Below are 24586 nucleotides of genomic sequence, written 5' to 3' on the forward strand. Positions count from 1 at the left end.
CAACTTCCAATTACTTGATAAACTGAGAGAGCATTTGTTAAAAAGACTGGCTTGCAACTGGCAATGCTGTTGTGAAACATGTTTTTGTTTATCTAACAATGACAATGTATATTTAATGAAATGCACAGTTGAAAATACTATTCTCTGCTGTAATGGGAAACAACAAGTCTTTATTACTAGTTCCTTTTTAAGATGCTTTCTAAGAATTCTGTATTTATATACAGATGAATTAGTATGTACTTTATAGGTTCATGCACAAGAAAATGTGTGCCAGCTGTCCCTTTTCTGGATTACAGTGAGCCTTTCTTGGAAACATTTACACATGCGATCCCTACATAAAATCAGCAACAATAAGGGCAAGATACCCCTCTGTCATCCCTCTCCCTAAGCAGCACACCGTCACTGGTATGCTCTAAATCATGACTGAGAGAAGAATAGGGCAGTAAGCTATAGCTCAACGTTCAAATGGAAATGGGCTACCCAGGTAAGGCTACAAGAGGACCAAAGAGGGTTTTTTGGTTTTTTTCTTTTCTTTTTTTTTTTTTTTGGACTGTCACATCTGCAGCCATTTCTATACACAATCTCACCTACTAAAATTTGTGGGAAGGCAAATAGAGCAGTGATCCTATCCTCCTCCTGAATCAGTTTACCAGACCTACCCCTAAGCCTCACTGCTTTAGCTGTCTTCCTGGCACGCTAAGCAGGCTCACTGGAGAAACTGATGTGGTTGAGTTTAACCCCAAGTAGATTTCAGAAACACCCTTAATCCACGTTGTGGACAAGGACAAAAGGTTATGTTTAAAACAGCACAAACACTTCAAGGTCAAAATTCCAACTCAATTGACTCATCTTTCAACCAATACGGTTGCTGTAGAGCCTCTAAGAGTTTACTTTCTGTTCTTGCTTACACAGAAGTTGGGCTGCTTCTCTTCACTTTGCCCCACAAACTAGCTACACTAGTGAAGAGGTACAAAGGGTCAGATAGGCAGCAATACAATGAAAGCAGACAGACCAAAGAAAAATTACTCTCACTAAGAAGTGAGAGTACATACACACACACACACAAAAAAGGTTATTGCATCTGTTCTCTCTTGAACTAAACACAAGCATTAAGAGGTACTCTGAAAGCTAGCTCATTTGTCCCCTTCACTATAATACAAGAACAAGAAAGCTCCCAAATCTAGAGGTAAAAAGGAAGATGTTCACAGACCACAGTTCAGCTCCAAGCAGTCACTGAAAAGATATCATGTCCGGTTTCACATTTTTTCCTATTTTAAACCTAGCTAAGTGAATGAAGGCCTTAACACTCCATGCAAATCAATTCTCAAATAAAAATTAATAAATAAAACAAACCAAGCCCCACCTCCTCCCTTGAGGCTCAGTCCTATATGACTGACCAGACATGTTTCCAGGTTTTATTTATAGTTCTTTGATAGATCAATGAATTAACCACCACTAGGAGTACACTGTCCAACTCAATTTTTTTTTTTCTATAAAAATAAAAACTTTTGTTTGAGCTAAAAATCCTAAACTTTCCAGCACAGCAGCCACAAAGACTCTTGCAATGTAGGAAGCAACAACAGATCACTCAAGGGAGTGGCAGTGTTTTTTAAAGTGTTTAAAGAAACCTGCTATTTACTCTTCAGTGAAGTTCTGCTATTTAAGTACCTTTCACATGTGCAAAAAGTCTCATTCTCCACCTAGAAACCCAGGTACTGCCCTATCCATGATCATCAGACAGTTCTGCTTTAACATACAAATAGCCAACAACAAGTAAAACTAAGGGAGCACTTAGTGCTGCTGGCAATAGTACATTCTGCTGCTGACTGAGAATATTCTAGCTTTTATGCCACTGGTATCAGAGACAAAGGAAGTTAGCTCTTCTCCAATGTAGCATCTACAAAGGCTAATTCAGTGGATCCAAGTAGAGGAGTGATTTATTCTAGGTGGCTCCAAGATAGAATTCTAACAAATATGAACTTGGAAACAAACACTATGTGCTCAGTTTGCATTGAGTATGTTTGAGGGCAAATGCCTGGATCTGCTCCTAGCACACATCAGATCTGTTTTAGCTTCAGTTTGTGAGCAAATCCATGCAGAAGTTTTAGATGTGCTAGAGCCCCTTTTATAAGTTTTTATCCATATTCTTTGCCGAGACCAACCAGAAGAATCTGGAGCTCTTGCTTAGTGAGATACCTATGCCTACTAAAGCAGTCAAACTCTTTCTACATCAGATCATTAAAGAGGTAATAAGAATGTCAAACAGTATCAGAAGTATTCAGAATTCCTTGTGTGTCATCAATATTATTCTTTCTTATTACAGTGCTGTAAGACTATCAGTCTCTTACAGTTAGAGGTATTGTTGACTGAGCCCAGACCTTTTGAATAAACCTGTTAACTTCTGATGAGAGTCTAGATTTTGTTCTCAAAGATCAAGTGGTACAATTAATCATTTTCATTTTGTGTGCTTGCATACTACTATCATCCTCAACACACAAATCAGTCCAGAGATAATAAGCATATCAAGGGCCCTATATATTCTCCTGGTAGTGTAGGGTTCTTGCTCTCTCATCCTCTAGCCAGAAGAGTAGCTTAAATGGGAGAAGTTCACACCTCATAAAAGTTGACATGATATAACAATAAAAAGTGAAAAACAGCAGCAGAAACCAGAACAGAAATAAGCTTGTTTGCTCTCCATGCTATACTACAACCACAAAATTACTTGGGATTTTCCATCCGCCTAAGTGATTCATTACTTGAACTCGTACACTATAACAGGAACTTTGTTCCTGAAGAGTTGTTTATTTTTACATGCAGTACCAGCCTCAAATACAACGTAAAAACGAGTTTGTCATTATGCAACTGTACCCCTCACACACACACACACACACACACACACACACACACACACACACACCACTGATCAATCTGATTTCAATAGGAAAAACACAGCTTTAACCCTGTTATATTAGCTAGGACATTACAGATCTTTTAACTCTGTTTTGGATTATCAAGGTATTTCAGTTGGCTTTTATCAGTTAAATGATAGGCACCAGTGAACTCTCCATCTTCCATGTTTTAATGAAATATACATAAGTCTATATAGCAGGCATCTAAGCCATTATTACTTTAACATCCTAAGAATTACATCATGTGAACCAAATTCCTAATAAGCAATATTACAACTTAGTACTAGCTATTCTTATTATGAATTATGATGCTCTCGTGAACTAAGCACAGCTAGCCTTCAATAATAGACTATAGGTATAATTCAATATACCTATTTGCAACCTCCTGTTTTGGACTACAAGAAATTGAAATTCCTCTTCCTCACATCTTTATACTGGTCTCTTCTTGCACCCTTTTAAGCTCATCCCCTCATTCTATATTCTACGCTGTCTACATAACCTGCCTTCTCCTGTACCCTACTGTCTATACTCCCTTTTAATTCACTCTCAGTTAGCATGCCATCACTATTATATTCAGCCATGGAGGGAAAGGTGTTTTCCCTCCCCACTCATCCTTTCTTTTTGTGTTTCATATCTAGAATCCAGGAGCTCCTTGACATATTCTCCAATTTGTGTTCAATTACTGCCCTGTCTACATGAAGCAAAAGCATGTCCATATAGCTACACTGGGGTACACTGGGGTAAACTCTAGCTAACCGCAGGTGGAGCTTCTAGTATGTGACCTTTGTGAAGAGTTCCCCATATCGTTGCAATAATTGTATGTTCTAAGACTGATGCACAGCTACTGTTGCACAACTCCTGGTTTCAGTGCATCAGCGCAGGTTTCCTTAAGAGGAGTAGAGCCTTTAAGATTCAAATCTAAAGCATGTTACATCTCCCAGACAGCAGCTTCCACACACACAGGAGCATGAAAAACATGTAGAGGTATACTAGGGAAGGAGAGGATCCCTTTTCTGGAAATTACCAAGTCCTGTACTCTCAGCTCATGCAGTAACACAGCTGTTTAACTCCTACAAAGTCAGAAAGGATGCATCGCTGCAAAGTAGCAAAGGAACACATATACATACATACTTTAAAACATGTTTCCTTTGTGGGGTCATTCCCACTATGGAAAGAAAGGGGTGAGAAGACTAGAACTCTCAGCTTTTTTCCTTGTGTTAGCACCAGAGCTGCCCTCATAACTCTAAGGATGTTTTCACTTCGCAAGGCATATCAAGTTTATGACTTTTAGACAAAGCACTGCTTAGATAGACATCTGCCAGAAAAACTTCACTCACCTAGACAAAATTCTCATCAGCAACTTCATGCCACCTTTGGTGTTTGCCTGCACTGCAGTGCAGTTCTTACAACTACAATATTATAGACCAACCAAACCACATTAGAACTAGCTAACCCAAGCAGCAAAGGCCACAGCACCTAGTTTAGAGTATGCCCGAACAGCTACAGTGGAGACATATGGCAAAACTCAAGTTTACAGCCCAGGCTTAGAGAACCTTGGCTAGTTAACAAACAAGTTATATCTCAGATAATCTTTTAAACATGGAAAATAGCATCTCCCATATAACATCAACATAATTAATGATTTACAAAAGATTTATTGAGATTTATCTCAATAATGATATATGAAATAACAGAAAAAAAATAAAAAAACACCAATTCCAATTAATCCTACACCATAAACTGAGTACAAGCTTATAGATACTAATGAACAAGTCATTTAAGTTAGCCGGCTTGATTTTAGCAAAATTACAATTATCATTTATAAATTAAGACTTCCTCTAAAGTGATAAAATTTAAGCTGATATAAAAGAGAGAACAGTACCTTCCAGTCTTTGAATTTTAGCTTTCACAGAAATCACTGTTTCAAAGGGGGACACTCGCAGTTCAAAGCACGTGCCTGTAAGCGTTTCAATGAAGAGCTCCATAGTTTCATAAAAAGGAAGTTTGTAGTGAAACGGTCCCAAGTTATCTTCATTGAAAAAAGGAGGCTCTTTCTTGTTGGCCATTACAAAAGACTTACAACTTTCTTGCCAGAGGATCTGCTAGGGAACTATGTTCCACTGCCAGCCAAGTCAGCTTTGAGAACAGGTATGATGTATTGCTGTTCATGTTTTGGATTTTTCACCTGTAAAGCAAGCAAGCATAGTCTAGCAACCTCAGAATACAACAAAGAGAGTCTCAATTTATTCTTGATGAAAAATAAAATGGCTGTTAAAAACCAGCAGATTGGTACGTAACCTGTGCAACAGATGGCCACAGACAGTATTAGCAACATCACGATTTTACAACTCGAGCTGCAGGGAGCATTTCAATTCCTATTACCTTTCTCTTTTTAGTTGGTTTTTTTTTTCCCCCAGGAGCGACATCACCTGACCTGCAAAATTAACCCCCAAAGCCTCCTGACCAGGGCTGAGCCCTCAGCAGGGTCACAACCGAAGGAAACTCCCCGCAGAGGCGGCCAGAAAGACAGGGACCCGTCCGCGCTCGGAGAAGGCAGTGGCTTTGCTGCTGCTCCTCGGCGGCACCGCACTCCCAGCGCCGCCGGGCCCGACCCCCGCCGGCCCCTCACGGCAAGCCGGACCCGGGCGCCGCAAACAAAGGAGCGAGCAGCTCCCCCCACCGCCGCCGCTGCGCCACCCGGGCAGGACACGGGCCCCGCCGCCTCCCCCCGCAGGGCGGGCTCCCCCTTCCCCCGGGGACGCAGCCCACCGACGGGAGGTGGGGAGGGGGGAGGCCTCCCCCTCCGCCGTCCCCCCCCCGGCCCGCAGGCCGCCGAGCTGCCCCGCACCGGGCCGGGGTGTGTGTGAGGCGGGGCGGGGGGGGGTGCTCACCTGCCGCCGCCGGGCCCGCACGGGGCTCACGGGGAGACGAGACCCCCTGCCGCCCCGCGCAGCCCGCCCAGCGCGCCGCAGGGAGCTCGCCAGCCCCGGCGGCCTGGCGGAGCGGGAACCGCCGCCGCCGCCGCCGCCGGAGAGGGGTGGGGCCCGCGAGCCGCCCACACCACCACCGCTCACCCCCGCCGGCGGCCTCCGCGTCTACCAAGCCTTTATGACATCCCCGCTGGGCGTCCTGCGACGGGCCAATGCGGCGGCTGTTCTCATGCTGCCCGCCCAATCAGCTCTCTCGAGGGGCGGAGCTCTTTGGAGCCATCAGGGGAGGATGTCCTCCAGGCCTCAGCGCGTTGATTTCGCTTGTTGTGGTCGTTAAGACGCCGGGGGGAGAGGGGGGAGGAGGGAAGCGCGTACGCGCCGAAGGACCCGGATGCAGCCCCTCCCTGCCTAGCAGCGGTCACGTGACAACACAGGGACAGGCCGCAGTGCCTCCTGGGACATGTAGTGTGCGGGGGCGAGGCTTATGGCGGTGCTGCTGTAAGACGTAAGGGTGGAGAGAGACGAAGGGCAAGGCTGGGCGGTGCAGAGCAGACTCGCACCACATCAGCACAGTAGGGAAATGGGCAAAAACATCGCTTCTACCTCCAATTCAGCTGTGATTTAGAAAAAAAAAAAAGTCCTCCTACCACCTCACCCATAGAAAGGCAGGAAGAGACAAGGCCGGGGCAGCTGATGTTGCACGGTCCCCTTGGCCTCCTTCTCCTTCAGCTGCTGGTACAGGCACAGCCGCTTCACTTAGCGAAAACCAGCTACGGCAGGAACCCTTGCAGACCTGACCTGACCAATACATGCTGTGTTTCAGCAGTGGGTTTAGATCAAAGAGTTGGTCTGAAAGCCCCTGTTGGAGCTGTGAGCAAGTTTCACTCATGCAATATACACCACCTAAATGCGGGTCATGAAGCAGACCCAGATGACAGCTGCTCGTGTTAGAGGACGACCTTGGAAACTCAGAAAGAACGTTCATGTTGTTTAAAGGAGGCAGACTGGGATAACCTCTACCTCTGTCCTCTGGGAGGAAACATTCTTTAATCAAGGACATCCTAGAACTGCTAAAGCCTGAGGAAACATTAAATCAAAATGTTTTATTTTCTATGGATATGTTGCCAGCTTGGCAAAAGAATTCGAGGTCCACATATCCCTAACTGTACTATCCTCATTATAATACCAAAAATCATGCCCGTAGGTCAAAAAGACCTGCGCCCGGGTGGAGACCCCTGCCCTGAGCATGCGTAATAGTAAAATGTTGTCTAAGCAATATTATAATTGTATGTATATTACTAACCAATCGGTGTAGAAGGGGAAGTCACAAACCTTGCAACTTTTTGTATAAATGCTACTTGGACAGCCAGTGGGCTGTGCTTGATTTGTGGGAAACCACTGAGCACCCAGGCTTGCGCAACCCTCAAATAAATAAGCAAATGTCTCTCCTGGGTGTGTAACTATAGGCTTATTGCACACTGGGCAGTGAATCTGCTTTTCGGATAACAGTTTTCTAGCAACCCAGATGGGACCAGCTGTGTCTGGATCGTCTTGCCAGTTCCTGGCGGGGAGACGCTGCCCTTTGCACTCCAGCGCGCACTGACCTTTTTGTTCAGGGACTCCGCGAGCAACCTCCCCAGTCGGAGCGGGTAAGCGACTCAAAGGTGCAACACAGTAATTATTAAGAGACATTGCATAAAGGGTATGATATAAGGGTAAAAAAAGGAATGATGGGTTGTAGTAACCAGTTGTAAGCTATGTACACGCTGGGACAGTGACGACTGGAGTGTACAAAAGCATGATTGGTAAGAACGTTTTTTTAAGGGTAGTAACATGGGAACAGGACAATCTGCGGGGGTATCCCCGTGTTCTCCTTTTGGATGCATCCTGAAACATTGGGATAAGTTTGGTGGGGATCCTTTAACAGGGAGAAAATCAAAGGAATATTGTACTCAGTGGTGGCCAGTGTATAAACTGGAGGATGAGGAAAAATGGCCAGAAATGGGAACTTTAAACTATAATACAATTTTGCAACTTACGTTGTTTTGCAAAAAACAGAAAAAATTGGATGAGGTCCCATATGCAGATTTGTTTTTCTCTTTGAGAAATGATCATGAAACAAGAAAAAAATGTAAACTGTTGGTCTGTGACTCGAATGTGTTGATGATGATGGGAGACAAGGGGAAAATGCCTCGGTGTTGCTCTGCTTGTAGTATTGGGACTACATTATTTGTAGGGCGATCAGCACCAGATACAAGGAGAAAGTAGATGGTATGTCGGGGATGTCAATATCACAGTTAATAGAAATTGCATATAAGGTGTGCAACAACAGAGAAAAAGTAGAGAGAAAGGAAAAACAAAAGGATCCGAAAGGATGAGAATGTGAAAGAGGACATAGGGTAGGAGAGAATTTGGGAAATAGAATTTCACTGAGAAGAGATCCATGTGCTATTTGTAGGGAAAAGGGGCACTGGAAAAATGAGTGCCCAGAGACAAAATCTGTCCCAGAGACAGATTTGCTCATGATTGGTACAGAAAATTCAGATTGATGGGGACCGGAGGTTGAGAAATTGGATTCCCCAGCCAAACCGCTGGTTTCAGTAAAGCTGGGGAATGAAATAGTTAAATTTTGAGTAGACACTGGAGCAACATATTCGGTATTAAATAGTTGTAAAGGACCAATGAGTAAATTTTCTATGCCAGTAATTGGGGCCATGGGAAAGTGAGAGGTCAAACCTTTCTTTCAACCAATTAAATGTGAAATAGGAAATAGAGTGTTAATGCACAAATTCTTATATATGCCAGAATGCCCATTACCCCTAATGGGGAGGGATTTACTGAATAAACTGGGGGCGCAGATAATCTTTGATAAAAATACGGTTCAGGTGCACATTCCACAAAATAACGCCTGGAAGGCACAAGCAGTTACAGAACAGTGTTACAGAAAGCACTGGATTCTGCACAAGTCCAGAGTGGACCAAACGGAATTCCCTCTGGAGTAATAAACACAGTAGTCTCTTTTGTGTGGGCAACGGAAAAACCTGGAAGAGCCAGATTTGTAGAACTGGTAAAGGTAGAATTAAAACAAGGAGCTAAATCAGTAAGGCAAAAACAGTATCCCATGAAGTTAGAGGCCTGTGTTGGACTGGCACCTATAATTAATAATTTCTTAAAATATGGACTGTTGCAAGAATGTCAGTCCGAGTACAATACTCCAATCCTGCCTGTTAAAAAACCACATTCACAAGAATACCGTCTAGTACAGGATTTGCGAGCTATTAACCAGATAGTGATTGATGTGCACCCAGTGGTACCCAATCCATACACTTTGCTAACGACAATAGGTAATTCAAATGTCTATTTTACAGTGTCGGACTTAAAAGATGCTTTCTTCTGTATCCCTGTGGAGGAACAAAGTCAACAATTATTCGCCTTTGAGTGGGAAAGTCCTACAACGGGACGCAAAATGCAGTTGCGCTGGACAGTACTCCCACAAGGATTCAAGAACAGCCCTACAATTTTTGGTTATGTACTCGCAAAAGAATTATAGTTATGGCAAAGTAAGAAAGATACCACTACCTTATTACAGTATGTGGACGATATCTTGTTGGGGGCAGACACGATTGAGGAATGTAGAGAAACAACCATCAGTTTATTAAATTTTTTGGGAACAGCGGGATATAGAGTGTCTCGGAAGAAAGTAGAGATCATAAAGGAAAGTGTAATTTATCTGGGATTTGAAATATCCCAGTGTTGCGGGACGACCGACTATCTTTACAGTCCCGGACCGTGAGGGTTTCGTGTGGCACGAGGGAGGGGAGGAGGGGAGGAAGGAGATTTACTTCGTCACTCCACAACTTATTTTAAAGATCTATATTTACTACACGTTACAAGAGTACAAAGCAACAATTCTTATCAACAGAAACTTAGTTCAACTAGAATACTTATTTTCCAATTCTAATTGATCTTACCTACACGTTGCCTGAGAGGCCAACGTACGCTCAATCCCAGGGAAGTAACTGCGGGAGGGCATCCCCGTCCCAAGGGGATCCGCAAGTTGGCAGACCCGCTGTCACCCCCGAAGAGCCAAAGATGGCCTCCGGGGCCAACCTGTTTATACCCTTTAGCGGAAGGTGGAGGTGGAGGTGGAGTCGCTAGGCCAGTTGCAGGTCTCTTCGCGCAGTCCCTAGCTCTTGGCTGTTGCAGGGTTCAACTCTCCTCTGTTGTTGTTATGACAATCGCAACCACAGTCATGGGCTGGGGGGGGGGATAGCCGAACACCCCCAAGGGCAAGCTAGCTGCCTTGAGCACTCTTCAGCACTGAAGAAAGGAGTCTGAGTGACTGCGAATGACTGCTTTACTCTTGCAGTGGTGGTCCCAAGGAGAGATCCCATAGCTTGGGTGAGAAGGAGTTAATTCCAGTCCGCAATGATTAACACAGCCCCAGCAGTGAGAGTAGGTGTTATCTCCCAAGGTCCTGAGGAAGAAGAGATAGTCCAGACCACCCTAATTAACACTGTTCTGGCAGTGAGAGGAGGCTTTGTTTCCCAGGGTCCTGGCGCCCAAGCAGGCCTTATTTCACAGCTTTGACATCCTCCCGATGCCCAAGCAGGCCTTATCTCAAAGCCTTGACATCCTCCCTTTCAGAGACTGAAGCACAGGAATGCAGACTGCTTGTAACTGACACCAGATGGGGGGGGGGGGGGGGAAGCTGGGAGCATCCCCCCACACGCAGGGGGAAAGAAAATTAGGAATAGAAAGAAGCAATCTGTCAAATCACCCCCCCCCCCCAAAAGCAAAAAGAGAACTTAGGGGATTTCTAGGAATGGCCGGATGGTGCTGCCTGTGAATACCTAATTTTGGATTAATGGCAAAGCCTTTATATGAAGCTGTTAAGGGGACGGGAGACTTGCTGGAGTGGACTCCAGAGTGCCGAAAAGGATTTGATGAAATTAAGATTGCTCTCATGAGTGCTCCCCCATTAGGACTTCCAAACCTAACAAAGCCATTCGAGCTTTATGTATGTGAGGGAGGGCACCAGGCATTAGGAGTGCTTGTGCAGACTTTAGGAAATTGGAAAAGAGCTGTGGCTTACTTTTCAAAACAATTGGATAAAGTGAGTGCAGGGTGGCCAGGATGCCTGAGAGCAGTTGCAGCTGCTGTGTTGTTAGTACAGGAAGCATGAAAACTGACGCTGGGACAAAAGGTGACTGTTCATGTGCCACATGCTGTTGCAGCAGTTTTGGAACAGAAGGGGCATCACTGGTTATCCCCAAGCAGGATGGTGCAATACCAAGCAGTGATACTTCAACAAGAAGAAGTAACCATGGAAGTATCTAATACCCTTAATCCATCATCTTTATTACCATTTCATGAAGAGGAAGAGTTGGCTCATGACTGCCTGCAGACTATTGAGGGAGTATATTCCAGCCGACCGGATTTGAAAGATATTCCATTGCAGAATCCGGACTGGGAATTATTTACCGATGGAAGCAGTTTTGTCCTAAAGGGAGAAAGAAGGGCTGGATATGCTGTCGTCACTTTGGAAGAAGAAATCAAAGCAAGATTGCTACCAGCAAATACATCCGCCCAGAAAGCAGAACTGATTGCTTTAACCCGGGCTCTAGAATTATCAGAAGGAAAACGGACCAATGTGTTTACAGATTCAAAATACGCCTTTGCGGTTATACATGCTCATGGCGCAATTTGGAAGGAAAGAGGATTGCTATCTTCTCAAGAGAATCCTATAAAAGACAGTAAGGAGATTATGGAGCTACTCAAAGCAGTTAATAAACCCAAAGAAACAGCAGTAATGCATTGCAAGGCACACCAGTCCAGACAGACTGACATGGTTAAAGGGAACAAAAGGGCTGATGAGGCTGCAAAAAGGGCAGTATTATCTGTGTCGGTGGCAGCACTGGTTCCAGAGAGAACGTTAAAAATGGAAATTCCGGTATACACTGAAAAAGAGAATAAATTAGCAGAAGTAGTGAAATGCATAAAAACTTCCGACGGATGGTGGGTGACATCTACTGGGCAATGTGTGGTAACTTTGCCAACAAAGAAGAAGTTGATGAAGCAAATACATGATAGCACCCATATGGGAGCTGAGGCACTGGCTGAAACAGTTAAAAGATTTGCTGTAGGAATTAATATGTTAATAATTGCAAAGGGTATTATGCAAAAATGTGAAGTCTATCTTAGAAATAATCCCAAATTTCAGAAAAAGCCCCCCCCCCCAGGGGGAAATAAAAAGGGGCTTCATGCCTGGGGATTACTAGCAAATTGATTTTTCTGAATTACCAAGCTGTAATGGATATAAATATTTGTTAGTAATTGTTAACACTTTTTCAGGATGGCCCAAGGCTTTTTCAGGATGGCCCAAGGCTTTCCCGTGCTGTACCAATATAGCAAAAGAGGTAGTGAAAATGTTATTAAAAGAAATCATACCAAGATTTGGGGTACCAGAAGGATTTTCTTTGGATAGGGGAACTCATTTTATAGCAGAAATAGTACAGGAGATCTCTAAAATACTACAAAGTCAATGGAATTTACATACCCCCTGGAGGCCACAGTCCAGTGGAAAAGTGGAAAGAATGAATCAAACAATTAAAGAGACACATACAAAAATTATGTCAGGAGACTCAGATGAAATGGACTGATGTTTTACCTCTGGCATTATTAAGAATCAGAATAACCCCAAGGGTTAGGGATAAAATTAGTCCATTCGCGATTCTGTATGGTAAACCTTATACTATAAATTTAACTGGAAATGAAATTGAAACGCATGTTAAGGGTGATCAGATTTTAAGTGATTATCTCTTGTCTATAGCAAAAGTTCTTACTTCTCTCCATAGGTACATCCAGTTAAGATCTCCTGTACTTTTAGATTCACCTGTACATTCATTCCAGCTGGGAGATCAAGTATATCTTCGAACCTGGAAGGATGAGCTGTTGATAGAAAAATGGAGAGAACCATATCTTGAACTACTAACAACAAATACTGCTGTGAAACTGCAGGGAATTGATTCCTGGATCCACTACACCTGAGTGAAAGCAGTGCCTCAGGAGACATGGAAAGCTGAACAAGTTCAACCTTTAAAATTAAAAATATATAAAGATATATGAATTGTATTAAAAGTGAATCAGTTTTAAATTTAGATTGTATTCAGGGAAAATTTGTTTTAATTTGCTTCTTAGGAATAGGGTTAATATTATTATGATAACTGTGTGAAAATGATGTTCTCCTTAACAAACAACAGGGGAGAAATGTGGTGGTTAGTTTTTTTAGGTTACCTGAGCCAAGCAATTAAAGGGAATCAGGAAGGATTTGGGGGTCAAAATCTTAATTTGGAAGTAATTACAAAATCTATAAAGATAGTTAACCAGACAAATTGTTGGGTGTGTACCCACTTTCCTGAATCTTCCACCAAGGGCATCCCGCTAATTGGAGTGCCTCTTAATTTTTCTTTTATGGAATTTATAAAACAGATAAGAAATGATAGCGATCAAACGAAATATGATGAAACAACAGAACAGGAATGGGAAGTCCAGAGTGTGACAGGAGATTATTATCAATGTATCCGAAGATGTAATAATAGTAATAAATGGTGGGAAAAAACTGTGCCTTATGGAAAACAACCGATCAACTGTACTGGAGCAATCAAGGTAGGTAGTTATGAGAGTTGCTCTCAGATACCTGAAATAGGTTATAAGTGGCCAAGTAAGGAACTAAATGGGTGGCGTGTTCCGAAAGGTAGTGGATGGTATTGGTTGTGTGGGAACAAGGCACGAAAAGCGCTACCTCCTAATTGGTCAGGGACATGTACTTTAGGGGCAATAATCCCTAATATTACTGTAACCAAACAACTGAGTAACAAATACCAAAGATCATGGTTAAGAACATTCATGAGGAGACAAAAAAGGATCAATAATCCTTTAATAGATCGACCTACTAGATTTCATTCTTTCGCAAGGTGGCCGTTTCCACAGCGGGGAGTGAGTGAACTTGAAAAAGCAATTGTGAGTATTTCAGCAGTTATTGAGAAAATAGAGAATAAAACCTCTGATGTCATTACAGCTTTACAAGAGGAGGTTTCAGAAATTGCTAAAATAACCACCCAGAACAGAATAGCTCTAGATATGTTATTAGCATCTCAGAGAGTATATACAGTAATAAATACTAGTTGCTGTCAATCAAAATGTCAATCAAAGCAGGAAAATTTCTACCGATCTAAATGAAATCTGGAAGCAAACTGAAAACTTACATGAGATTCAGAAAAATGATACCTCTTTCGGATTTGAAGAAACATGGAAATGGTTGACTTCCTGGTTCCCTGACATAAGCTCATGGGTTAAGAAGTGTTTAGTGATTTTGGGAATGGTGTTACTAATTTTTGTATGTGTTTATGTAGTGATTCAATGTATTTCTAGATGTACAAAGTTAATAGGGGGCAAACTTTTAAAGGGGTGAGACTAATATGAACATGGTCATATAAGTCTCAAAGGTGGAAAGTTGTTAAAGGACGACCTTGGAAACTCAGAAAGAACGTCCATGTTTAAATGAGGCAGACTGGGATAACCTCTATCTGTTTTCTGGGAGGAAATATCCTTTAGTCAAGGACATCCTAGAACTGCTAAAGCCTGAGGAAAAACTAAATCAAAATGTTTTACTTTCTATGGATATATTGCCAGCTTGGCAAAAGAATTTGAGGTCCACATATGCCTAACTGAACTGTCCTTATAATACAAAAAAAAATCACACCTGTAGGTCAAAAAGACCCACGCCTGGGTGAAGACCCCTCCCCGAGCATGCATAATACTAGAATGTTGTGTAAGCAATATTATAATTATATGTAAATTACTAAACAATCAGTGTAGAAGGGGAAGTTGGAAACCTTGCAGCTTTTTGTATAAATGCTACTTGGACAGCCAGTGGGATGCGCTTGATTTGTGGGAAACCACCGAGCACCCAGGCTTGCGCAAATCTCAAATAAATAAGCAAATGTCTCTCCTGGGTGTATAATTATTGGATTATTGCACACCGGGCAGTGAATCTGCTTTTCGGACAACACTGAGATTCCCATTTCTGAAAGATTTTTATGCTTTAAGCCAGAGCTGCCCTTGCATTGGGTAGCCCCAGCTCGATGCAAAATGTTAGAAACAGGAACAAAACTACTACCTCAAAGCAGGGAAAGGAAAGGAAAAAAAAAAAAAAAGCCAACCCTCTCTCTCTCTCTCTCTCTCTCTGTTGAGTGTATTTCCTTTTCCACCTGCAGAAGCATACAGGGCTCGCTGGTGCATATGCAAATGCTGCAGGTACTAAAGTAGCATAGCTATGGAGTTAGAGCAACACCAGTTCATGCCAGAAAGTTTATTAAAAGCAAAAGAAGAATTTCTCCTATCTTGTAAGTGCTTCTACAGAATCTCCTTACACAGGACTTGAAGAGGGGCACAGCATGAACTACCTGCTGAAACCAGGCAGCTCACAATAGGAAATACAGTGCCTGAAGACAAGTTTCTACTCCTAATTAACATAATAAGATGAGGTTCATTTTCAGTAGGAGTATGGGCAACAGCAGTACTTCCTAGCACAATCATGGTCAACAGATTGTTCTTCTGATGAAATGCCAAATAAAACAAGCTTAGTTTATTAAAAGGTGCTAATTAAACTCACTGCTTTACTTCTGAGTTCAGGTTTTAAATTATGCAAGAATCACAATTACACTAGCTGTTGGGCTTCAGGCTCAAAACACACAGAACAAATTTAAGGCCCCCCTCCCCCCCCAAATTTTAGAAGACTCCAATACTTGCTGTGTGCTGTACTACTGGGCCTTGAGTCCTGCCCTTCCTAGAAAAAACAGCCCTGGCTTATCAAAAGTTAAATAGTTAGAACAGTGTCTAAGAAAAGTTTGTAAAAAAGGACCAGGTCAAAGCCTCAGTAAAACACTGCGTGCACATGCACAACACCCTACCCCTCCCCAAAGCTCCCCCCCCCCCCCCCCAAGTGGAGCACCTAGACTAGGATTTATGATCTGTTAAGGCGAGCTAATGGAGGACCATACATTTTAATATGGCAACTTCAATATACACCACTTTAGAAAGACTGGGGGAAGGGGAGAGAAGGAAAGGTTTTCATCTATGATATAGTGCAAGTTTCTATCAAGGCCTTTTCTCTACTGAGCTTTCACATTAAAGTTTAAGAAACTCCTTAAAAAGACAGGAGCTTGCTTTCTTCTACTCCATTAGCTTCTGGCCCCCGGGGTTTTTGGCTTGTGACTGGCACTCTTTGCAATGCTAATACAAGTTATTAACGTGAAGGGCTGAGAAGGAGAATGGAGAAAAGAAAGGAGAACTCACCATCTCCTCCCCCCCCCCCAAAATGTTTTGAAGCCTTTTTAAGCACAGAAGAAAGGAGTAAAGAGGCAGTACAAGTCATGTATGAGACATAAGCAGCAGATGTAATGCCTATAAATAAAGTGCAAGAACTTTCACTGTAGACACCCATTTGCCACGATCTCCCACATTCCTCTCCAAGCTGCTGCTCTCCATTTACCCATCACGCCAACATGAATCAGTGCCAGGTCCACCTAACGTGCAAATCAATAAATGGTGCTTCTTTGCCACTCCCAACCTTCCCCTGTGCTTTATCCTAAATATTGCTAGATGCTTAGCCTGCAGTATTTAGCATGCCTGATAAAGGCAGCTCCAGAAGTAGGAAAGACTGAAGCAGGTATCTCAAAAAAATGGCTTGAGCAACAGCAAGAACGCTCTCAAAGAGGTCTTCTGAGCATCTGCTTTAAATTCACAGAAAGTAGAACAATCAGCATTTTCAATCCAACGATCAAGTAGTACACTGTTGTCATAAAAACAGAGAGCCTAGTCTTAAAGACAGAATTGCAGGCAGCTGCTGGTAAGATAAGAGAAACATTTGATCATTCTTTGGCTATGTACATTCACTCTGCTTGTATGCATGCAGATGAGCAAGTGCTTACCATTGGACATTAAGTATGTTTAAGGGCAAAATTCAGAAAGGGCAATCTAGAAATCATGGGAACCAAGAGTTAAGCCAAACACACTAGATAGTTAATGAGATTCCACAAGATAATGTCTTCCTGTTCCTATAAAACTGTAACAGATGAGAAAGGAAAATGGACGGTAAGAGGTGAACCAAGCCCATGGGCACAAGCAAGTCTCTATGTTAAGGTATGCACATAGCTTTGTCATCTAGGAAGCGACCAAGCATGCCCAGTACAGACAGACTCCTTGGAAAACGTACACAGAATTTTGGTGCAACTTGAACAGAAGACAACATCAGATTTCTATCGTCTTGATGTAGTAGTACTAGGTGCTCTTCTGTCATACTTTTTCTGGCAGAGAAGTATTAACCATTGTTGTTTTATAGACTGCATTAGTTGCCAATACAAAATATCTAACTACTTTATGACATAAGAGGAAGAACTGTCCCTGAGAGCAGCGCTCAGTCTTACAGTAAGATTAGCACAATAGATTGACTGCTGCTGACCCAGACACATCACGGTAGTGGTTTTACTTGTTTTCAAGTCGTGATGCAGATGTCTTTAGCAAGTGGTAAAGAAGGAAGCAAGACATACAGCCAGATCTAGTTTAAACAGATTCCATTTACTATTTAGCAATATCAATGATTCTCTTTGTAGATTTGTTCAATAAAACAAACTATACTTTGTATAATAGATTACTTCATTGCAGGTATTGCACAAGTTATATTCATCTGGGCACCATGGAAACAGGATAGCAGGAGGTTACCGTTGGAGCTTTTTTTTTTTTTTTTTTTTTTTTAAATATATTGCTAAGGGCAATTAGACCCAGTACAAGAAGATACTAACCATGTAAAATGAGTAGCCTGTCATTGAAATAACCACAGCCCGCTCATTTCAGCTCTATTGTATTAGATAATCCAGAGTATTAGTACTGAATGGGAGGTAAGGAAGGCCTCCTCTCTGCAACACCTTCCCTTGGCTACTGGCCTCCAAAGGCATTCAGTGGGTCATCAAATGTGCTCAGTGCCTTGCTTTCAGATTTCACGTCCAAGGTTGCCTGAGAAGACCGGCTTTTGGGAGTGGGTATCTTGACTGGACTGCTAGAGAAGATATCATCTAGGAAAGAAAGAAGAAAAAAAAAAAAAGATAGCTATTAAATGGAAGTGATTACCAAACAGAAGTAACACTGCATGGAGAAGTCTCTAGCACACAGCAGCAACTGCCAAGGACATTCTGTGATTAAACAAATGCTTTCCTGCTCCTTGCAATTCTAGATGCATTTGGAAGAACATACATGGAAGCTGGTAGCTCTAAGTCAAATCAAGAATATTTTTTCTTCTCAGTTCAGCAGAAGAAATACTTTTATTTTATAACATGTCCAAGCATTCAAAAGCATCTGACAAACATTAATAAGTTCAACATCCACAATGAATTCCACTTTGCAAGTTCCAGATAACATCCCTCTGATCTGGAACATCAGTGTTTGAAGAACTTGAGAGATCTAATTGCTGCTGAGGTTGGTGCCAAAGTAAATCGGAAGAGAAGAACATGGTACCTGCTAGTGACTACTGTTGTGACATCTGCTAGTCATAAGAAAGTCTTTAACCTCCAGCACAATAAAAAAACAGCATTAGTCACTTGAGAACAGGGCACAGCTAAGATTCAAGGAAGCAGATAGTTATGACTGACATCCTACTGAGTATTCAGAAAGTCCATCTGTAGTGCTGAATCAAGATCTTCCACTGCCTTCCTCAATGCAAACACTTCCGTTACAAACAAACAGGACCACAAAGTAGAATCTCGTGTTGCTATTGAGACTTAGCTAAGTTTCTCTCCTGAATAACAACAGGTAAGAGAAAACCCTCCAGCATGGATAGCAGAGCTCTGTGCCAGCAGCAGAGCTCAGACACCTGCAGTTCTTTTTGTGGCCAATACCACTGATGTTTGGGACTGTGCTCATGGAAAAGAATGAAGTTTCTACACTGTCCATGTGCTGAATTGTTGCCATGAAGCAGCTCGGAGGTCACAGTCAGTAAGGTTTGTTTAGGAATAACAGCTATATACTGGAAGGTTTCTTAGGCAGGCACAACACACACTCTCCTGTACACTAAGGTTTTAAATTTAGGCTACTCAGATTACGCAGGGGGACTGTGAGGAAAAACAAAAAACAACAACAAAACCCCACAATTCCCAAACTGAAGTATATGGATCATTAGTGATTTATAAGGCCAGTGTAAGTAGCACGTAGCTGGTCTTGAATCTCTGTTAAGAAAACAAAGGCCTCACACAGACGTTGATAGTCATTTAGTGGTCCAGAATATGAGAAATGCTACTTTGTCCTTCAGCACATCTTCTAACCTTTAGCAGAGGCCAAACAAGAGATGGCCTACCACAATGCAGTTGCTTTTCTCTTCTTGTTGCCTCTTCCCCTCCAGCACATGTCCACTACTGTGCAGATAACAGGGATTACACTGGATTAATGCAGGATAGCATTTCAGCATAAGAACAGTTTAGAAAGGCAGTAAAACAGAGTAATCCCCTAATGGCATCCCTCCAAGTAAGAAGCCATCACATGAATTAGCTTCACAGCCAGCTGGGAAATACAGGGGGTGCTGTCAGCTGTAGAGATCTCACTCCATTTTATAACAACGCTTAAGGAAGAGGAGGGAGTCTTGACCATGGGAAACAGTATTGACAGCTTGCACAGGAAAGCTCTGTCTCCAATTCATCCCTACACACATACAGTTCCAGATGGGCAGAGACGACATCAAGATGTTTCTTGCATCATTAACCATAAGGTCACTGATGAGGCTGGGAGGACAAAGACTCACAAGATAGTTCTTCTAATACTGCCACCACAAACCTGACACAAATATACTAAATAAAAACTAGAAGGTGTGGTAGGGCAGAGAAAGAAAGCAGCCTGTAGCCTTCCCCTTACCGGGCACCCAGTTACTGTTTTATGTGCAGCAGAACAGGGCTCCTAAGACAGCAGTATGCAACCTTGGTAAAGCGCCACTATAATCATCAAAGCCAACCCTTAACCTAAAGGTCAGCAAGTGCCAATCTTACCTCTGCTACCAGCCTGGCATCCTCACCTTCAACCATCTTCCCTACACTCCTGCTAGTGTTTTGGACCCCCATACCTCAGGACCCTAAGAAGCTGCTTGCATGTGACTGCATCACAAAAACAGTCATTGGTGTGGGGGAACATGAAGTTGATCAGATCGGGGTGCAGGAAGGGGAGCCATCCCTTAAACAGTGCTATAGGTGTCAACAGCAGATATGATGCCAAGCAGTGAGCTCTAGCACTATAATAGATGTCAAAAGTGGAAGTACTAGTGAAAGGATCTGTTGGGACTAATTCTCAAGTTTATTTTTGAATGGCACTCTCCAACTGTTTTTTCAACATGAGGTTCTGAATTTTTGTGCAGAAGTGTTCGGAGGGGGGCAGCTCTTCAGGAAGGTTTTTTTTGCTATAATCTACAGGAAAAAAGTGAAGGATTAAAACAAAATATTTCTATTGACCCAATACATATTTCAAATAGCTTGTCTGTGAAAGTATAAGTCTTATTTTTCAGAGTAGAAGATTTTGAAATCTCAAAATGAACATTTTCTGGCAAGCATTCTAACATCTGTAGAGATTTCGACCAGGTCATCCCATCAGACTGGGCATTTAGAAGCAGCCCACGCAAAACAGTAATACATCAGATTCCATATGCATAGGTCAGAAAGAAGGAAGCCCGACAGGATGTAACGCTAGGGCAAAGGGGACATTTTTCTAAAAGAAATGTGTGGAATCCCCTTGGAGAGCTATTAACATGAGGAGCCTGAGAACAAACAAGGCACAGTCAAGGATCATATGACTTCTGATACCTCCACTAATGGACAGCAAGAAAGGAGCATACTTTACATTACTTCACATTATCATATGCTGCTTTCTTGACTAAGAGAAATGGTAGTCTCCTCTCTAAGTTATATTGTTCAAGAAGAAAATTGTCACTAAGGTCTAGATAAAGGGCCAACTGTTGCTCTCTGGTGTAGTATTTGCAAGTTCCTCTGGACATACACAGATGTAAACAAAATCTTACAGGACTCCATGATAGAGAATGTAATAGTGAAGGTGGGGAGAGGAAGGGAAAAGAGGTGCTAGTTTATTCACCTCAGTTATTCATCCGAAAATAAGATAAGAAACAGCAATGAAATTGGAATGGAGAATGTATTTCTTCAGACCACAACAACAAGAGATTAGTCTCCTCCCCCAGACAGAAGAAATATTCATTTCTAATTCCCTAAGGTGAGAAAACCACTACAGGAATTAGCTATTCCTCCTCTCAGGACAATTTTATACACTCTCTCATAAAGCATTTAAATGCTTTGCTAGTTCTACAAGCCTAGGAAGTCCTCATCAGAGGTTAAAAACCGAAGATGGCCAGAGACTTCACAGCAGCTGAAGCATTAAAAGAAAGCAAAGGGTTCTACAACATCTCTGATTAATTTAACTTAGGGCAGTATTATAAAGTTAGTACCAAGATATTAAACACTCACCCATATCATCATCAAATATGGATTTTTGTTCCACCTTTTTCTTAGTCTTCTTTTCTTTTGGTTTTACAGTGAGATCCGCAAATATATCAATGTTATCATCAAACAGGTTAGTCTCTAGCATTTTTTCTTTTGTTTTGTTTGTTGGTTTAATTGCCTCAGTAGCAAATATATCATCCTTAGAACAAAGCATAAAGAGATCATCAGTACACAACATACTCCAACAGAACAGTCAAGTTCAGCTGTAGGCAGCAGCTGAGGTGTTTAGAAGATTTGACAGCCTAAGCATCACAAACCTGAGAAGTACATGTCCTTCTCCCCATGGTAGGCCCAGCAGACATGTCTTACTGTGAGATTGTGCACAGACTGAATAAAGCACACAGAGGCTTGTACTAACTCCCCAGTCTGCCAACTTTATTCCTGTTTTAAGAGAGCTATTGGTGCTGCTGTGCCTTGAACAGGCAGGTAACAAAAGAGAACTAAGTACTTTACTAGTCTGAAAAAGGTGATACTCTTAGGTACAATGTCACAGCACATCCACTGACATGTCGTCTCTGTTAAGACCCTACCTTTCAACCCCACTCTTGCTATTAAAGGGGTGAACATTCAAGGAAAGGGTTTCTACTGCCTAGTAGCAGTGCATGTCTAGTATTTTACCTTCAAGGCCTATCTTATATACCCCATCCTACTCAGCAGCCTCCATTTGACCAGTGCCTATGCAGAAAGTCCTGCATAAAACCCTGGGTAAGGTGGCAGGCTTTCCCCCTAACTCCTTCTAGCAAGCCTCAACCATTACCTCAAAGATATCTTGGGCAGTAGGGTCAACACCTTGCTGGACAGATTTCAGCTCCTTCTTTCCAGTTTTCTGACAGGTAAAGAGAGAATCTTCCTCCTCCTCCAAAAAGGGAATAGGGCTATTTTTCTTCAAAGACTTCTGCTGTACAGACTGGAAGAGATCATCACTGTTCTGATCATCCAGAACAGACAGAACAGGCTTTTTCTCCCTGTCCTTAATGGTTTTTTTAGCCAAACTCTCTGTCATTCCCTCCCTTGGCTTTGATTGTGTGGCTGGTCTAGATGATGAGCTGCTTGCAAATAGGTCTTCTGATTCAAACAGATCATCCCCTTGGTCTGTCGATTCTGAAGAAAGGAGTTTGTCTGTCCCAACAGAGAGAATGCTGCCATGAGCTGGTAGCGACAAGCCAGAGAGAAAGCCATTTTCCTTGGACTCTTGTTCAGTAGCAAGGGGCTCCTTTATGGCTACTACTGCTGACCTCTGTTTCGGTAGCGAGGATTGCAATTCCTTAGCACTGTCCACCTCCTCACTCTCACCAGACTCTTGGGCAGCTAGACGGCGGGCTGTTCTGCTAGGAGGTCTCCGTTTTCCTGTAACCTTGATCCTGGTCTGCAAGCATGGAGTGAAAGCAGAACACGCAAGGGAGGAAAAAAAAAAAAAAAAAAAAAACATACACACACTTTACAGAAGACAGGTTAAGATTCACGTTATGTTCTCTTGTAACACTTCGTCTGCCTTCACATCACTGCAATTTAAACACACATTACCCATTTAATACTAGCACACGATTGAAACTGGATTAACTTAAAGATCTGCTCATAGCTTTGGGTTTAAGTAATTTGAACAGCTACACGCATATTTAAACAAGCTCAGCTGGGAACACTGAGCAAGTAAAGCTGAGCAGACACTGATGTAGCTTCAGAGGAAGCAGCAGGCTCCATGCATCATCAGCTCAGCATCATCCCTTTCCCCCCATTTTTCAAAAAGGGGAAAGATGAGGCAAGTTGAACCCTCAAGTTTTCAGCTTTTTATTTGCTGCTTTCTGGTCATTCCACAGTGGGTGGAATTGGGGTGCAAAAGCAACAGCTATCAATTACAGAGTCACAACACAGGTCAGCAAGCCACTAGACCCCCAGCTCTAGGTAATACCTCAATCTGACAGCTTGCTATTCTAGGGGCTTCTGCTCCTGCAGTGCACATTCTGTCCAGGTCATGACTAATAACATTTTCTGTTTAATTTCATTTCGTGTGTAGCCAGGTGTAGCTTGTTCCTTTGCTGCTTTTAGAGCAGCCCCCCTGCAAGTTTTCACTATAGCTTCTACCATGCCCTACATAGGCAGGAGTATTCAGAAAGGCAGGAAACAGAACAGTATGGCCCTCTTTCCTCTTTTACAAATTGCTGTGCTGGAATTGAAGGACAAGCTAGGTGGACAACTCAGCTTAGAGGAGCCATGCTCTTTTGTCACAATTATTTTAGTAGCACATCTGCCTTCAGGATGTGGGGCTGTATTAATCAAGGCACGTCAGAAAGCCAGGAAAATGAGGATGGAAGGGAGATATACTTGGAAGCCCGATCCCCTGATCCATGCACTGTGCTTTGAAAGCAGAGACAGAATGCTTTGATCCAGTCTTTGGAGGGAAAAAAGCATGTTTGGCTTCATACATTTACAACTTAATCTGAGAACTGAAAGATTCAAAAAGCAAAAACATGCTGAAATGAAAATGTGTAGTCTGAGCCACAGAAAACATTCACTGTATAGTTTCTACAATGCTTCATCCCAGACTATTTTTGTAAGCAAACCTGCACCATTGCTGTACTAAAATGAAAATTCACGATTGACTAGATGCTGCTGTAGCTCTATCTTTTTGCGAGCCTATCTATTTAAAAGTATCACAATAGAGGATTTTATTTGTTGTGCCAAATATGCTGGTATTGGAAATAAGGATTCCTACATGGTAATGCATTAATCTGATGTAGAAGCTCCAAACCTATTTGACACTAAGGGTCATGTCATCCATTATGGTGACAGCTGCTGTATCTTCCCAAGTTATGTCTGCTTCTCCTCTAGTAATGAACAGTCCCAGCAGCATTAAGGGAAGAAAGGATCAGTGTAAAGACCCTCAATTATCTTATTCAAATCACTATTCTCAGAAAGCTCAAGAGATTTATAAAATTATAAAATCCAGACAAAGTCTTAACTACATGGTTCAATCATTTTTAAAGAACTATTAAATCATTAAGTAGAATGTCTTTTGCAGTCAATAAAATAAAAAGTATGAATGGAAGACAAGTGAGCCAGGAAGCAGAGATCCATCATATCAAAAGCAGCAACTTTTTTTGGAAAAAAAACCCCCACTTGTTCCTTGAAAAAGGATTTGCAGTGACAA

The 24586-nt window shown here is 42.3% G+C and overlaps 2 protein-coding genes and 1 long non-coding RNA gene across 14 annotated transcripts in view; 1 reads left to right on the forward strand and 2 right to left on the reverse strand.

Annotated features, from left to right (window-relative positions):
* Nucleotides 1-6080, reverse strand: part of ZFAND4 (zinc finger AN1-type containing 4) — a 32303-nt gene extending 26223 nt beyond the window's left edge. For 2 of the 6 annotated variants that reach the window (XR_010389717.1, XR_010389716.1), the window contains exons 1-2: nucleotides 5801-6071; nucleotides 4792-5094 (exon numbers count right to left, since the gene is read on the reverse strand). Coding sequence is in view for 4 of the 6 variants with exons in the window: in XM_026112547.2 (XP_025968332.1) it covers nucleotides 4792-4975 (184 nt within the window). In the remaining 2 variants the exon portion in view is untranslated. Of the gene's footprint in view, nucleotides 1-4791; nucleotides 5095-5800 lie in introns of all 6 variants that reach the window. The other 4 variants (XM_026112547.2, XM_026112545.2, XM_026112546.2 and 1 more) reach the window with 4 other exon arrangements.
* A 1184-nt stretch (nucleotides 6081-7264) lies between these two features.
* LOC135328717 (uncharacterized) lies at nucleotides 7265-14850 on the forward strand. Of its 2 annotated transcripts, XR_010389718.1 has the most exons (3): nucleotides 7265-7488; nucleotides 9208-9399; nucleotides 12697-14850. It is a non-coding gene; the product is annotated as an uncharacterized LOC135328717 (long non-coding RNA). The 2 variants fall into 2 exon arrangements; XR_010389719.1 differs by lacking the exon at nucleotides 9208-9399.
* A 2610-nt stretch (nucleotides 14851-17460) lies between these two features.
* Nucleotides 17461-24586, reverse strand: part of LOC112990664 (WASH complex subunit 2A-like) — a 38017-nt gene continuing 30891 nt past the window's right edge. For all 6 annotated transcript variants that reach the window (XM_064513984.1, XM_026112541.2, XM_064513983.1 and 3 more), the window contains 3 exons: nucleotides 22199-22807; nucleotides 21406-21580; nucleotides 17461-17973 (listed from right to left, as the gene is read on the reverse strand). In XM_064513984.1, the coding sequence (XP_064370054.1) occupies nucleotides 17837-17973; nucleotides 21406-21580; nucleotides 22199-22807 (921 nt within the window). In that variant the 3' untranslated portion in view covers nucleotides 17461-17836. The remainder of the gene's footprint in view (nucleotides 17974-21405; nucleotides 21581-22198; nucleotides 22808-24586) is intronic.

This window comes from Dromaius novaehollandiae, chromosome 6, assembly GCF_036370855.1.
Source record: "Dromaius novaehollandiae isolate bDroNov1 chromosome 6, bDroNov1.hap1, whole genome shotgun sequence".
NCBI classification, from domain to species: domain Eukaryota; kingdom Metazoa; phylum Chordata; class Aves; order Casuariiformes; family Dromaiidae; genus Dromaius; species Dromaius novaehollandiae.